Source organism: Heptranchias perlo, chromosome 23 (assembly GCF_035084215.1).
Source record: "Heptranchias perlo isolate sHepPer1 chromosome 23, sHepPer1.hap1, whole genome shotgun sequence".
Classification (NCBI taxonomy): domain Eukaryota; kingdom Metazoa; phylum Chordata; class Chondrichthyes; order Hexanchiformes; family Hexanchidae; genus Heptranchias; species Heptranchias perlo.
The window spans coordinates 45,681,679-45,698,737 of record NC_090347.1 but is presented as its reverse complement, the minus strand read 5'-3'; the positions used below and the strand labels follow the sequence as shown (position 1 = coordinate 45,698,737).

Sequence of the window (17,059 nt, the reverse complement as noted above, 5' to 3'; positions counted from 1 at the left end):
GGATCAGCGTTGTACCGCCAGCTGCCACTCGCACTCTGCCCGTCACAGTGTTTACCCTCAGATTAGACTGGCAGTTTGGTGTGGGTGCGAAGCTAAACCACTCCAGCTCACTGCATCATCACTGCAGCCGTGTACTCCACTCTGGTGTAAATTATTTCCATAATTGGCATTAAAATGTGCTTATTCAAAAAAAAGTGTAAATATAAAAAAGAATTGCATTTTTATTGCGGTTCTCACACCTCGGGACGTCCCAAAGCGCTTTCCAGCCAATGAAGTGTTTCTGAAGTGTTGTCACTGTTGTAATGTCGGAATTAACTGACAATTAAGCAGAGGGACAGGGAGAGGGAGAGTCAGAGACAGACACACACATGGAGACACACTTAGAAGCCCTAGAAAGTCAGAGGCCTAACTTTCTCGAATTTTATTTCTTAACCCCAGTAATTCCGGGTTTCCCAATTTTCGGATGTTCCGCTAATTTTACCGAAAAATACCGTTCCCACCGCGTTATCCGGCGGAGAAAGTGCGGCACTTACCTGCTCAGGTGAAGTGTCCTCCGGCTCCAACTGTTACCTCTCCAGAAATCCTCACCGAAAACTCGCCAGCTCCGGCTCCAGGGACCAGAGCAGCGTCTCAGTGGCAAGATCCTGAACACAAACGCGACCCCCATCGTTACACTTGGATTCGGGCGGACAAAAACACGGCGAGGGCGAAGGGCCGAGTGTTAAAATCCAAGTGCTTCCTTCCACAAACTTTAAACGGGGCAATTACACTCCTGCAACTTGCAGTGAAACTAACAGGAAAGCTGCGGCTCCTTCCCTCTCGATATCAGACCCAGCAGAAAGTACAGGAGCGAAATCAGCCAGTCAAAAGATATGACTGACAGTTTTGGGGACCATTCAGGAGTTGGCATCTGCCTGATCCAAGGTCCAATGAGTTACAGGCGGAGAGGTGTCAGTGGGAGTTCAATAGGAGGATACAGGGGGAAAAAAGTTCCAGAATTAACCTTTAAACAAAATGAAATAACACAACGCTTACAAATCATGAGGGGTCAACGTCACACGACAGCTTTGCTGAATACACAATCAGCTTTACTCACAGGTCTTTTATCAAGAGTTGGGGTAGGGCTCTGAGTTAGGCAAAGCAGCCAGGGTCCCAGCTACTGATGACCGTCCCAGAAATTACAAATCTGCATGCCAGACGATGGAGAGATAATCTGGCTGTATTGTGCCACCCACCACAGTCGAATAGCATGCTAACACTCTCCATACAGGCACATGCATGGAAAATGGCCATTCAAGCAAAGAACCGGCACCAATCAAACCATACCACAGTATGGAGTTTAATTCCCAGAATCACATACGTGGAATCGTACAGCCCATTCGGCCCACCATGTCTGTGCCAGATCTTTGAAAGAGCTAACCAATTATTCCCTTTAGTATCCAAACATGTTGCCAGGGTCACTAAAATAACCCACAATAGGAATTAAAAACTGACAGACGGGATACAAGCGGAGATAATTGGAGGACACTTGCCTGTCCTAATTTTTAAAAGTGTTCCCAACCAGGGTTCCGAGTATGCCACTCTGTGTTGGCGCAGTCAGTTCCTGCCCTCACTGACACAGTACTGGGGCTGCAATCCAATGCAGAATGAACTCACAGATTCAAAGTTGAGTGCCTGCTTCATTGTTAATTCACCTTAATCCACTGTTAGGTTCTGTCAAATTCTGCTTAATTAAATGATTTTTTAACATTGGAAATTAAACACTTTCTGTGACTAGCATCCAGTGTCAGAAACAATCATTCCCAAGGAACGTACAGCACGGGTTAGATACAGAGTAAAGCTCCCTCTACACTGTCCCATCAAACACTCCCAGGGCCGGTACAGCACAGGTTAGATACAGAGTAAAGCTCCCTCTACACTGTCCCATCAAACACTCCCAGGGCAGGTACAGCACGGGTTAGATACAGAGTAAATCTCCCTCTACACTGTCCCATCAAACACTCCCAGGGCAGGAACAGCACGGGTTAGATACAGAGTAAAGCTCCCTCTACACCGTCCCATCAAACACTCCAAGGGTAGGTACAGCACGGGTTAGATACAGAGTAAATCTCCCTCTACACTGTTCCATCAAACACTCTTAGGGCAGGTACAGCACGGTTAGATACAGAGTAAAGCTCCCTCTGCACTGTCCCGTCATACACTCCCAGGGCAGCTACAGCACGGGTTAGATACAGAGTAAAGCTCCCTCTACACTGTCCCATCAAACACTCCCAGGGCAGGTACAGCACGGGTTAGATACAGTGTAAAGCTCCATCTACACTGTCCCATCAAACACTCCCAGGGCAGGAACAGCACGGGTTAGATACAGAGTAAAGCTCCCTCTACACTGTACCATCAAACACTCCCAGGGCAGGTACAGCACGGGTTAGATACAGAGTAAAGCTTCCTCTACACTGTCTCATCAAACACTCCCAGGGCAGGTACAGCACGGTTAGATACAGAGTAAATCTCCCTCTACACTGTCTCATCAAACACTCCCAGGGCAGGTACAGCACGGTTAGATACAGAGTAAAGCTCCCTCTACACTGTCCCATCAAACAATCCCAAGGCAGGTACAGCACGGTTAGATACAGAGTAAATCTCCCTCTACACTGTTCCATCAAACACTCTTAGGGCACGAACAGTGCAGGTTATAGACAGAGAAAAACTCCCTCTACACTGTCCCGTCAAACATTCCCAGGGCAGGTATCGCACAGATAAGATAGAGAGTAAAGCTCCCTCTACACTGTCCAATCAAACATTCCCAGGGCAGGTATCGCACAGGTAAGATACAGAGTAAAGCTCCCTCTACACTGTCCCATCAAACACTCCCAGGGCAGGTATCGCACAGGTAAGATACAGAGTAAAGCTCCCTCTACACTGTCCAATCAAACATTCCCAGGGCAGGTATCGCACAGGTAAGATACAGAGTAAAGCTCCCTCTACACTGTCCAATCAAACACTCCCAGGGCAGGTATCGCACAGGTAAGATACAGAGTAAAGCTCCCTCTACACTGTCCCAGCAAACACTCCCAGGGCAGGTACAATACGGGTTAGCTACAGAGTGAAGCACCCTCTATACCATCATAGGAACCTAGGAACAGGAGTAGGTCTTTTAGCCCCTCAAGCCTGTTCCGCCATTCAATGAGATCCTGGCTGACCCTGTGACCTAACTCCATATACCCGTCTTAGCCCCATATCCCTTAATACCTTTGGTAAACAAAAATCTATCAATCTCAGATTTAAAATTAACAATTGAGCTAGCATCGACTGCCAGTTGCGGAAGAGAGTTCCAAACTTCTACCACCCTCTGCGTGTAGAAGTGTTTCCTAACTTCACTCCTGAAAGTCCTGGCTCTAATTTTTAGACTATATTCCCTAGTCCTAGACTCCCCAACCAGCGGAAATAGTTTCTCTCTATCTACCCTATCAGTTCCCCTTAATATCTTGAAAACTTAAATCCAATCACCGCTTAACCTTCTAAATTCCAGGGAATACAATCCTAATTTGTGTAATCTCTCCTTGTAATTTAACCCATGGAATCCAGGTATTTTTCTAGTAAATCTACACTGCGCTCCCTCCAAGGCCAATATATTCTTCCTAAGGTGCGGTGCCCAGAACTGAACACAGTACTCAAGGTGTGGTCTAACCAGGGATTTATATAGCTGTAGCATAACTTCTACCCCCTTGTATTCCAGTTGGGGATTGATTTGGAGTTGGGGATTAGTTTGGAATCTTCGGGTATGGTAGCATAGTGGTTATGTTACTGAACTAGTAATCCTAGTAGGCCTGGACTAATAATCCAGAGTCATGAGTTCAAATCCCACCACGGCAGCTGGGGAATTTAAATTTAATTAATTAAATAAAAATCTGGAATTTAAAAAAACTGGTATCAGTAATGGTGGCCATGAAACTACCGGATTGTCGTAAAAACCCATCTGGTTCACTAATGTCCTTCAGGGAAGGAAATCCTGCGGTCGTTACCCGGTCTGGCCTATATGTGACTCCATGCTCTTCTACACTCCTTATTGAACCAGGTTTGATCCCCTGGCTTGTTGGTAATGGTAGATAATGGTAGAGTGAGGAATATGCCAGGCCATGAGGTTACAGAAATATACTCAACAACTGAGCATACATAGCCCTTTGGGGTAGAGATGCATCTGTCCATGACAGTATTAGTAGGAGTGACCACCGCACAGTCCTCGTGGAGACGAAGTCCCATCTTTGCACTGAGGACACCGTCCATCATGTTGTGTGGCACTACCACCATGCCAAATGGGATAAATTCAGAACAAATCTAGTAGCTCAAAACTGGGCACCCATGAGGTGCTGTGGGCCATCATCAGCAGCAGAATTGTATTCCAGCACAATCTGTAACCTCATGGCCCGGCATATTCCTCACTCTACCATTACCAACAAGCCAGGGGATCAACCCTGGTTCAATGAGGAGTGTAGAAGAGCATGCCAGGAGCAGCACCAGGCGTACCTAAAAATGAGGTGCCAACCTGGTGAAGCTACAACACAGGACGATATGCATGCTAAACAGCGGAAGCAACATGCTATAGACAGAGCTAAGCGATTCCACAACCAACGGATCAGATTAAAGCCCTGCAGTCCTGCCACATCCAGTCATGAATGGTGGTGGACAATTAACAGGAGGAGGAGGCTCTGTAAACATCCCCATCCTCAATGATGGCAGAGTCCAGCACGTGAGTGCAAAAGACAAGGCTGAAGCGCTTGCAACCATCTTCAGTCAGAAGTGCCGAGCAGATGGTCCTTTCAGCCTCCTCCCGATATTCCCACCATCACAGAAGTCGGTCTTCAGCCAATTCGATTCACTCCACGTAATAGCAAGAAACGGCTGAGTGCACTGGATACAGCATAGGCAATGGGCCCCGACAACATCCCGGCTGTAGTGCTGGAGACCTGTGCTACAGAATTAGCCGTGCCTCTAGCCAAACTGTTCCAGTACAGCTACAACACTGGCATCTGCCCGACAATGTGGAAAATTGCCCAGCTATGTCCTGTCCACAAAAAGCAGGACAAATCCAATCCGGCCAATTACCGCCCAATCAGTCTACTCTCAATCATCAGCAAAGTGATGGAAGGTGTGGTCGACAGTGCTATCAAGCGGCACTTACTCACCAATAACCTGCTCACCGATGCTCAGTTTCGGTTCCGCCAGAACAAATGAGCTGAATTCCAGAGGTGAGGTGAGAGTGACTGCCCTTGACATCAAGGCAGCATTTGACCGAGTGTGGCACCAAGGAGCCCGAGTAAAATTGAAGTCAATGGGAATCAGGGGGAAAACTCTCCAGTGGCTGGAGTCATACCTAGCACAAAGGAAGATGATAGTGGTTGTTGGAGCCCAATCATCTCAGCCCCAGGACATTGTTGCAGGAGTTCCTCAGGGCAGTGTCCTAGGCCCAACCATCTTCAGCTGCTTCCTCAATGATCTTCCCTTCATCATAAGGTCAGAAATGGGGATGTTCGCTGATGATTACACAGTGTTCAGTTCCATTCGCACCCCTCAGATAATGAAGGAGTCCATGCCCGCATGCAGCAAGACCTGGACAACATCCAGGCTTGGGCTCATAAGTGGCAAGTAACATTCACGCCAGACAAGTGCCAGGCAATGACCATCTCCAACAAGGAGAACCACTTCCCCTTGACATTCAACGGCATTACCATCGCCAAATCCCCCACCATCAACATCCTGGGGATCACCATTGACCAGAAACTTAACTGGACCAGCCATATAAATACTGTGGCTACAAGACCAGGTCAGAGGCTGGGTATTCTGTGGCGAGTGACTCACCTCCTGACTCCCCAAAGCCTTTCCACCATCTACAAGGCACAAATCAGGAGTGTGATGGAATAATCTCCACTTGCCTGGATGAGTGCAGCTCCATCAACACTCAAGAAGCTCAACACTATCTAGGACAAAGCAGCCCGCTTGATTGGCACCCCATCCACCACCCTAAACATTCACTCCCTCCACCACTGGCGCACAGTGGCTGCAGTGTGTACCATCCACAGGATGCACTGCAGCAACTCGCCAAGGCTTCTTTGACAAACCCACGACCTCTACCACCTAGAAGGACAAGGGCAGCGGGCACATGGGAACAACACCACCTGCACGTTCCCCTCCAAGTCACACACCATCCCGACTTGGAAATATATCGCCGTTCCTTCATCGTCCCTGGGTCAAAATCCTGGAACTCCCTACCTAACAGCACTGTGGGAGAACCTTCACTATACGGACTGCAGCGGTTCAAGAAGGCGGCTCACCACCATCTTGTCAAGGGTAATTAGGGATGGGCAATAAATGCTGGCCTTGCCAGCGACGCCCACATCCCATGAAGGAATAAAAAAAAGTTGGGGTTTGATTTGGAGTTGGGGATTGGTTTGGAATTGGGGATTGGTTTGGAATTGGGGATTGGTTTGGAATTGGAGATTGGTTTGGAATTAAGGATTGGTTTGGTGTTGGGGATTGGTTTGGAATTGGGGATTGGTTTGGTGTTTGGGGATTAATTTGGAGTTGGGGATTGGTTTGGAATTGGGGATTGGTTTGGTGTTTGGGGATTAATTTGGAGTGGGGGATTGGTTTGGAATTGGGGATTGGTTTGGTGTTGGGGATTAATTTGGAGTTGGGGATTGGTTTGGAGCTGGGGGTTAATTTGGAATTGGGGATTGGTTTGAAGTTGGGGATTGGTTTCTAGTTGGGGATTGGTTTCTAGTTGGGGATTAGTTTGGAGTTGCTGATTGGTTTGGATTTGGGGATTGGTTTGGAATTGCAGTTTGGTTTGGATTGGAGATTGTTTTGAAGATGGGGATTGGATTTGCAGTTGGGTATTGGATTTGGAGTTGGGGATTGGTTTGGAGTTCGGAATTGGTTTGAAGTTGTGGATTGGTTTGGAGTTGGTGAATAATTTGGAGTTGTGGATTAATTTGGAGTTGGGGATTAGATTTGGAGTTGAGGATTGGTTTGGAATTGGGGATTGGTTTGGAACTGGGGATTGGTTGGGAGTTGGGGTTTGATTTGGAGTTGGGGTTTGATTTGGAGTTGGGGATTGATTTGGAGTTGGGGATTGGTTGAAGTAGGTGATTGGTTTGGATTTGGGGATTTGTTTGGAATAGAGGTTTGGATTGGAGTTGGGATTGGATTGGAGTTGGGGTTTGATTTGGAGTTGGGGATTGGATTGGAGTTGGGGATTGGTTGAAGTAGGTGATTGGTTTGGATTTGGGGATTTGTTTGGAATAGAGGATTGGATTGGAGTTGGGGATTGGATTGGAGTTAGCGATTGGATTGGAGTTGGCGATTGGATTGGAGTTGGGGATTGGATTGGAGATGTGGATTAATTTGGAGATGGGGATTGGATTGAAGTTGGTGATTAGTTTGGATTTGGGGATTGGTTTGGAATTGGGGTTTGGTTTGGAATTGGGGTTTGGTTTGGAGTTGGGGATTAATTTTGAGTTGGGGATTGGGTTGAAGTTGGGGATTGGTTTGGATTTGGGGATTGGTTTGGAATTGGGAATTAGATTGGAGTTGGGGATTGGATTAGAGTTGGGGATTGGATTGGGGATTGGGAATTTGTTTGGAGTTGGGCATTGGTTTGGAGTTGGGGATTGGTTTGGAATTGGGGTTTGGTTTGGAGTTGGGTATTAATTTTGAGTTGGGGATTGGGGTGAAGTTGGTGATTGGTTTGGATGTGGGGATTGGTTTGGAGTTGGGTATTGGATTGGAGTTCAGGATTGGATTGGACTTGGGAATTTGTTTGGAGTTGGGGATTGGTTTGGAGTTGGGGATTGGTTTGGAGTTGGGGATTAATTTGGAGTTGGGGATTGGGTTGAAGTCGGTGATTTGTTTGGATTTGGGGGTTGATTTGGAATTGGGGATTTGTTTGGAGTTGGTGATTATTTTAGAGTTGTGGATTGGATTTGGAGTTGGGGATCAGTTTGGAGTTGGGGATTGGTTTGGAGTTGGGGATTTGTTTGGAGTTGGAGATTGGTTTGGATTTGGGGATTGGTTTGGAGTTGGGGATTTGTTTGGAGTTGGGGATTGGTTTGGATTTGGGGATTGTGTTGGAGTTGGGGATTGTGTTGGAGTTGGGGATTAATTTGGAGTTGGAAATTGGTTTGGAGTTGGGGATTGGGTCGAAGGTGTGGAGTGGTTTGGTGTTGGGGTGTGATTTGGAGTTGGAGTTTGGTTTGGAGTTGGAGTTTGAGTTGGATTTCATAGATTCATCGAAGGTTTACAGCACGGAAGGAGGCCATTCTTCCCATGAGGTCCGTGCCGACTCTATGCAACAGCAATCCAGCTAGTCCCACTCCCCCGCCCTATTCCCATAGCCCTGCAAATTTTTTCCTTTCATGTACTTATCCATTTCCATTTTGAAAACCATGATTGAATCTGCCTCCACCACCCCCTCGGGCAGTGCAATCCAGATCCTAACCACTCGCTGTGTAAAAATGTTTTTCCTCATGTCACTTTTGGTTCTATTGCCAATCACCTTAAATCTATGTCCTGTGGTTCTTGACCCTTCCACCAATGGGAACAGTTTCTCTCTATCTACTCTGTCTAGACCCCTCATGATTTTGAATACTTCTATCAAATCTCCCCGCAACGGTCTCTGATCCAAGGAGAACAACCCCAGCTTCTCCAGTCTATCCACGTAACTAAAGTCCTTCATCCCTGGAATCATTCTAGTAAATTTCTTCTGCACCCTCTCTAAGGCCTTCACATCCTTCCTAAAGTGTGGTGCCCAGAACTGGACACAATACTCCAGTTGTGGTCGAACCAGTGTTTTATAAAGGTTCATCATGACTTCCATGCTTTTGTACTCTATGCCTCTATTTATAAAGCCCACGATTCTGTATGCTTTCTTAACTCAACGATTTGTGCACATATACCTGCAGGTATCTCTATTCCTGTATCCCTTTTAGAAATCTGCCCTCTAGTTTATATTGCCTCTCCTCATTCTTCCTACCAAAATGTATCACTTCGCATTTTTCTGCGTTAAATTTCATCTGCCACGTGTCCGCCCATGCCACCAGCCTGTCTATATCCTCTTGAAGTCTATCACTATCCTCCTCACTGTTCACTACACTTGCAAATTTCCAGATGACACAAAAGTTTTGTGTCATCTGCAAATTTGGAAAATGTGCCCTGTACAACTAAGTCCAAGTCATTAATATATATCAAGAAAAGCAGTGGTCCCAGCACCGACCCCTGGGGAACACCTCTGTACAACTCGCTCCAGTCTGTAAAACAATCGTTCACCACTACTCTCTGCTTCTTGTTATTTGGCCAATCCTGCATCCACTGGGGTTTGTTTTGGAGTTGGGATTTGTTTTGGAGTTGGGGTTTGTTTTGGATTGAGATTGGTTTGGATTGGGATTGGTTTGGAGTTGTGGATTGGGTTGGAGTTGTGGATTGGGTTGGAGTTGTGGATTGGTTTGGAATTAGGGATTGGTTTGGAGTTGAAGTTTAGATTTGGATTGGGATTCATTTTGAATTGCAATTTTATTTTGCGTTGGGGTTTGGATTTTGTGTTGGGTGTGATTTGCTTTGGAGTTCTATTTGTGTTGGGGTTGTTTTGTACTGAGCTTGTATATGCATTTGAATTGGTTTTGGAGTGAGGCTTTTTTGGATTGGGGAATTTGGTCCTGATTGGGGTTTGGATTGGTCCTGTATTTAGATTATGGACTGGTTTAGATTAGGGTTTGGATTGGGCTCTTTATTTGGATTAGGGATTGGAGTTTTAGTCAAATTGGGATTTAGATTACAACTCTATTTGTATCCAGGGTTTGGATTGGAGCTGTATTTGGATTAGCGTTTTGTTTGGGGATGTGTTTGGATTAGGGCTTGGATTGGGGCCGTGTTTGGATTGGGGTTGTGTTTGGATTAGGTTTTGGATTGGGATTGTGTTTGGATTGGGGTTTGGATTGGGACTGTGTTTGGATAGGTTTTTTTTATTGGTTCATGGGATGTGGGCGTCGCTGGCAAGGCCAGCATTTATTGCCCATCCCTAATTGCCCTTGAGAAGGTGGTGGTGAGCCGCCTTCTTGAACCGCTGCAGTCCGTGTGGTGAAGCTTCTCCCACAGTGCTGTTAGGTAGGGAGTTCTCAGGATTTTGACCCAGCAATGATGAAGGAACGGCGATATATTTCCAAGTCGGGATGGTGTGTGACTTGGAGGGGAACGTGCAGGTGATGTTGTTCCCATGTGCCTGCTGCCCTTGTCCTTCTAGGTGGTAGAGGTCACGGGTTTGGGAGGTGCTGTCGAAGAAGCCTTGGCGAGTTGCTGCAGTGCATCCTGTGGATGGCACACACTGCAGCCACAGTGCGCCATTGGTGAAGGGAGTGAATGTTTAGGGTGGTGGATGGGGTGCCAATCAAGCGGCCAGCTTTATCTTGGATGGTGTCGAGCTTCTTGAGTGTTGTTGGAGCTGCACTCATCCAGGCAAGTGGAGAGTATTCCATCACACTCCTGACTTGTGCCTTGTAGATGGTGGAAAGGCTTTGGGGAGTCAGGAGGTGAGTCACTCGCCGCAGAATACCCAGCCTCTGAGCTGCTCTTGTAGCCACAGTATTTGTGGCTGGTCCAGTTAAGTTTCTGGTCAATGGTGACCCCCAGGGTGTTGATGGTGGCGGATTCGACAATGCCGTTGAATGTCAAGGGGAGGTGGTTAGACTCTCTCTTGTTGGAGATGTGATGTGGAGATGCCGGTGATGGACTGGGGTGGACAAATGTAAGGAGTCTTACAACACCAGGTTGTAGTCCAACAGCTTTATTTGAAATCACAAGCTTTCGGAGCTTTCCTCCTTCGTCAGGTGAGTGCAGGGTTCCATAAAGGCACAGTATATATAGTCACAGAACAATGCCTGGTGATTACAGATAATCTTTCCAACTGCCCGTTATCACACCTCGGAAGAGAGGTAATCACAGCAATCAAAGGAGTGGATGGTGTTCAGACAGGGGAACATTACACCCAAGACTACTGAATACACAAGCGGTCAGATTACAAAGACAGAGAGAGAGAGAGAGAGAGAGAGAGAGACCCGAAAGGCAGAGAGAGGGAGAATGACCAGTTGTATTAAAAACAGATAGCTTTTTTTTCCCTGGTGGGGTTACATGTAGCGTGACATGAACCCAAGATCCCGGTTGAGGCCGTCCTCATGGGTGCGGAACTTGGCTATCAATTTCTGCTTGACGATTTTGCGTTGTCGTGTGTCTCGAAGGCCGCCTTGGAGAACGCTTACCAGAAGATCGGAGGCTGAATGTCCTTGACTGCTGAAGTGTTCCCCAACTGGGAGGGAACCCTCCTGTCTGGCGATTGTTGTGCGGTGTCCGTTCATCCGTTGTCGCAGTGTCTGCATGGTCTCGCCAATGTACCATGCTCCGGGGCATCCTTTCCTGCAACGTATGAGATAGACAACGTTGGCCGAGTCACAGGAGTATGAACCATGTACCTGGTGGGTGGTGTCCTCTCGTGTGATGGTGGTATCTGTGTCGATGATCTGGCATGTCTTGCAGAGGTTGCCGTGGCAGGGTTGTGTGGTGTCGTGGACGCTGTTCTCCTGAAAGCTGGGTAATTTGCTGCGAACGATGGTCTGTTTGAGGTGAGGTGGCTGTTTGAAGGCGAGTAGTGGAGGGGTGGGGATAGCCTTAGCAAGGTGTTCGTCGTCATCGATGACATGTTGAAGGCTGCGGAGAACATGGCGTAGTTTCTCCACTCCAGGGGAGTACTGGACGACGAAGGGTACTCTGTTGGTTGTGTCCCGTGTTTGTCTTCTGAGGAGGTCTATGCGATTTTTCGCTGTGGCCCGTCGGAACTGTCGATCGACGAGTCGAGCGTCGTATCCCGTTCTTACGAGGGCATCTTTCAGCGTCTGTAGGTGTCCATCGCGTTCCTCCTCGTCTGAGCAGATCCTGTGTAATCGCAGAAGTTCTCAGCCGAGGGCTCAATTTCTGCCCCACCACCAAAATGGACCCCATCATTCTCGCGGCGGACACAGAGAAATTCATCAGGAGAATGAGGCTCCGGGAATTCTTCCACAAATCCCAAGATTTCAGCAGCGAACGCAATGAGACAATCAACGATCTGGAACAGCAGACAGAGGGATCCGCGGTACAGCAACCAAAGAAGAAAGAGTCAAACTGGACTCCTCCGGAGGGTGGCTGCCCTAAACTCGACATGTATGCTCAAGCTGTCAGGAGATGCGTCAACGCCAGATTCATCAGCCGCACTCACAAGACAGTCCAGAATGTCACCCGAGCACAACGCAACGCCATCGACGCTCTCAAGACCAACCGCAACATCGTCATCAAACCAGCGGACAAAGGAGGAGCCATCGTCATACAGAACAGAACGGACTATTGCAAAGAAGCATACCGACAACTGGACAACCAGGAACACTACAGACGGTTACCCGCAGGTCCGACCAAAGAACACACCCACCAGCTCAACAAACTGATCAAGACCTTCGATCCAGACCTTCAAAGCATCCTATGCAATCTCATCCCACGTACTCCCCGCGTGGGAGACGTCTACTGCCTCCCAAAGATACACAAAGCCAACACACCCGGACATCTTATCGTATCAGGCAACGGAACCCTGTGTGAGAACCTCTCTGGATACGTCGAGGGCATCCTGAAACCCATCGTACAGGGAACCCCCAGCTTCTGTCGTGACACTACAGACTTCCTACAAAAACTCAGCACCCACGGACCAGTTGAACCAGGAACACTTCTCACCACGATGGACGTCTCGGCACTCTACACCAGTATCCCCCACGATGATGGCATCGCTGCAACAGCCTAAGTACTCAACACCAACAACAGCCAATCTCCAGACAACATCCTACAACTCATCTGCTTCATCCTGGATCACAATGTCTTCACCTTCGATAACCAGTTCTTTACCCAAACATACAGAACAGCCATGGGGACCAAATTTGCACCCCAATACGCCAACATTTTCATGCACAAGTTCGAGCACGACTTCTTCACTGCACAGGACCTCCAACCAACGCTATACACCAGATACATCGACGACATTTTCTTCCTATGGACCCACGGCGAAGAATCACTGAAGAGACTACACGATAACATCAACAAGTTCCATCCCACCATCAAACTCACCATGGACTACTCCTCAGAATCGGTTTCATTCTTGGACAAACGAATCTCTATCAAAGACGGGCACCTCAGCGCCTCACTCTACCGCAAGCCCACGGACAACCTCATGATGCTCCACTTTTCCAGCTTCCACCCTAACCACATCAAAGAGGCTATCCCCTATGGACAGGCCCTGCGAATACACAGGATCTGCTCAGACGAGGAGGAATGCGATGGACACCTACAGACGCTGAAAGGCGCCCTCGTAAGAACGGGATATGACGCTCGACTCGTCGATCAACAGTTCTGACAGGCCACAGCGAAAAATCGCATAGACCTCCTCAGAAGACAAACACGGGACACAACCAACAGAGTACCCTTCGTCGTCCAGTACTTCCCCGGAGCGGAGAAACTACGCCATGTTCTCCGCAGCCTTCAACATGTCATCGATGACGACGAACACCTCGCTAAGGCCATCCCCACGCCTCCACTACTCGCCTTCAAACAACCACCTCACCTCAAACAGACCATCGTTCGCAGCAAATTACCCAGCTTTCAGGAGAACAGCGTCCACGACACCACACAACCCTGCCACGGCAACCTCTGCAAGACATGCCAGATCATCAACACAGATACCACCATCACACGAGAGGACACCACCCACCAGGTACATGGTTCATACTCCTGTGACTCGGTCAAAGTTGTCTACCTCATACGTTGCAGGAAAGGATGCCCCGGAGCATGGTACATTGGCGAGACCATGCAGACACTGCGACAACGGATGAACAGACACTGCGCAACAATCGCCAGACAGGAGGGTTCCCTCCCAGTCAGGGAACACTTCAGCAGTCAAGGACATTCAGCCTCCGATCTTCGGGTAAGCGTTCTCCAAGGCGGCCTTCGAGACACACGACAACGCAAAATCGTCAAGCAGAAATTGATAGCCAAGTTCCACACCCATGAGGGCGGCCTCAACCGGGATCTTGGGTTCATGTCACGCTACATGTAACCCCACCAGGGAAAAAAAAGCTATCTGTTTTTAATACAACTGGTCATTCTCTCTCTCTCTCTGCCTTTCGGGTGTCTCTCTCTCTCTCTCTGTCTTTGTAATCTGACCGCTTGTGTATTCAGTAGTCTTGGATGTAATGTTCCCCTGTCTGAACACCATCCACTCCTTTGATTGCTGTGATCACCTCTCTTCCGAGGTGTGATAACGGGCAGTTGGAAAGATTATCTGTAATCACCAGGCATTGTTCTGTGACTATATATGCGGTGCCTTTATGGAACCCTGCACTCACCTGACGAAGGAGGAAAGCTCCGAAAGCTTGTGATTTCAAATAAAGCTGTTGGACTATAACCTGGTGTTGTAAGACTCCTTACATTTGTTGGAGATGGTCATTGCCTGGCACTTGTCTGATGCGAATGTTACTTGCCACTTAATCAGCCCAAGCCTGGATGTTGTCCAGGTCTTGCTGCATGCGGGCATGGACTGCTTCATTATCTGAGGAGTTACAAATGGAACTGAACACTGTGCAATCATCAGCGAACATCCCCATTTCTGACCTTATGATGGAGGGAAGGTCATTGATGAAGCAGCTGAAGATGGATGGGCCTCGGACACTGCCCTGAGGAACTTTTTTTTTTATTCATTCATGGGATGTGGGCATCGCTGGCAAGGGCAGCATTTATTGCCCATCCCTAATTAGCCTTGAGAAGGTGGCAGTGAGCCGCAGCAACGTCCTGGGGCTGAGATGATTGGCCTCCAACAACCACTACCATCTTCCTTTGTGCTAGGTATGACTCCAGCCACTGGAGAGTTTTCCCCCTGATACCCATTGACTGGATTGGGACTGTGTTTGGATCGGGGTTGTATTTGGATTAGGGGTTGTGGTTGGTGTTGTATTTGGATAGGAGGTTGTATTTGGATTGGTGTTATATTTGGATAGGGGGTTGTATTTGGATTGGGGTTTGGATTGGTGTTGTATTTAGACTGGTGTTGTATTTGGATTGGGGATTGGGTTGGGGTTGTATTTAGATTGGTGTTGTATTTGGATTGGGGATTTATTTAGATTGGTGTTTGGGTTGGGGTTGTATTTGGATAGGGGTTTGTATTTGGATTGGCGCTGTATTTAGATTGGATTGGGGTTCTATTTGGATTAGGGGTTTGTGGTTGGCATTGTATTGGGGTTTGTATTTGGATTGAGTTGTATTGGGGTTGTATTTGGGTTTGTATTTGGATTGAGGTTGTATTTGGATTGGTGTTGTATTGGGGTTTGTATTTGGAGTGGGATGTATTGGGGTTTGTATTTGGATTGGGTTATATTGGGGTTTGTATGTGGATTGGGTTGTATTGGGGTTTCTATTTGGATTGGGTTGTTTTGGGGGTTGTATTTGGGTTTGTTTTTTAATTGGGTTGTACTGGGGTTTGTATTTGGATTGGGTTGTATTGGGGTTTGGTTGTATTGTGGTTTGTATTTGGATTGTGTTGTATTGGGACTGGATTGTATTGGGCTTTGTTTTTTAATTGGGTTGTATTGGGGTTTGTTTTTTAATTGGCTTGTATTTGGATTGGGTTGTATTGGGGTTTGCATTTGGATTGGGATGTATTGGGGTTTGTATTTGGATTGGGTTGTATTGGGGTTTGTTTTTTAATTGGGTTGTACTGGGGTTTGTCTTTGGATTGGGTTATATTGGGGTTTGTATGTGGATTGGGTTGTATTGGGGTTTGTATTTGGATTGGGTTGTTTTGGGGTTTGTATTTGGATTGGGTTGTTTTGGGGGTTGTATTTGGGTTTGTTTTTTAATTGGGTTGTACTGGGGTTTGTATTTGGATTGGGTTGTATTGGGGTTTGGTTGTATTGGGGTTTGTATTTGGATTGTGTTGTATTGGGACTGGATTGTATTCGGCTTTGTTTTTTAATTGGGTTGTATTGGGGTTTGTTTTTTAATTGGCTTGTATTTGGATTGGGTTGTATTGGGGTTTGCATTTGGATTGGGTTGTATTGGGGTTTGTTTTTTAATTGGCTTGTATTGGGGTTTGTATTTGGATTGGGTTGTATTGGGGTTTGTGTTTGGATTGTGTTATGTTTTTTAATTGGCTTGTATTGGGGTTTGTATTTGGATTGGGTTGTTTTGGGGTTTGTATTTGGATTGGGTTTTGTATTTGGATTGGGTTGTATTGGGGTTTGTTTTTTAATTGGCTTGTATTGGGGTTTGTATTTGAATTGGGTTGTATTGGGGTTTGTGTTTGGATTGGGGTTTGTATTTGGATTGTGTTGTATTGGGTTATGTTTTTTAATTGGCTTGTATTTGGATTGGGTTGTTTTGGGGGTTGTATTTGGATTGGGTTTTATATTTGAATTGGGTTGTATTGGGGTTTATATTTGAATTGGGTTGTATTGGGATTTGTATTTTTTATTCGTTTATCGGGATGTGGGCGTCGCTGGCAAGGCCGGCATTTATTGCCCATCCCTAAGAGGGCAATTAAGAATCAACCACATTGCTGTGGGTCTGGAGTCACATATAGGCCAGACCAGGTAAGGACAGCAGGTTTCCTTCCCTAAAGGACATTAGTGAACCAGATGGGTTTTTATGACAATCCGGTCGTTTCATGGCCATCATTACTGATACGAGTATTTTAATTCCAGATTTTTATTTAATTAATTGAATTTAAATTCACCAGCTGCCGTGGTGGGATTTGAGCTCGTGACTCTGGATTTTAGTCCAGGCCTCTGGATTACTAGCCCAGTAACATAACCACTATGCTACCGTACCCTGGATTGGGTTGTATTGGGGTTTGTATTTGGAGTGGGTTGTATTGGGATTTGTATTTGGATTGGGTTGTATTGGGGTTTGTATTTGGATTGGGTTGTATTGGGGTTTGTATTTGGATTGGGTT

The 17,059-nt window shown here is 46.9% G+C and overlaps 1 protein-coding gene across 1 annotated transcript in view; it reads right to left on the bottom strand.

Moving 5' to 3' along the window:
* The window catches only part of acsf2 (acyl-CoA synthetase family member 2), a 240,488-nt gene extending 239,546 nt beyond the window's left edge, over positions 1–942 (bottom strand). Inside the window, exon 1 of the mRNA XM_068004423.1 lies at positions 534–942. Within this exon, the coding sequence (XP_067860524.1) occupies positions 534–667 (134 nt within the window). The 5' untranslated portion in view covers positions 668–942. The remainder of the gene's footprint in view (positions 1–533) is intronic.
* Between the last annotated feature and the right edge of the window lie 16,117 nt (positions 943–17,059).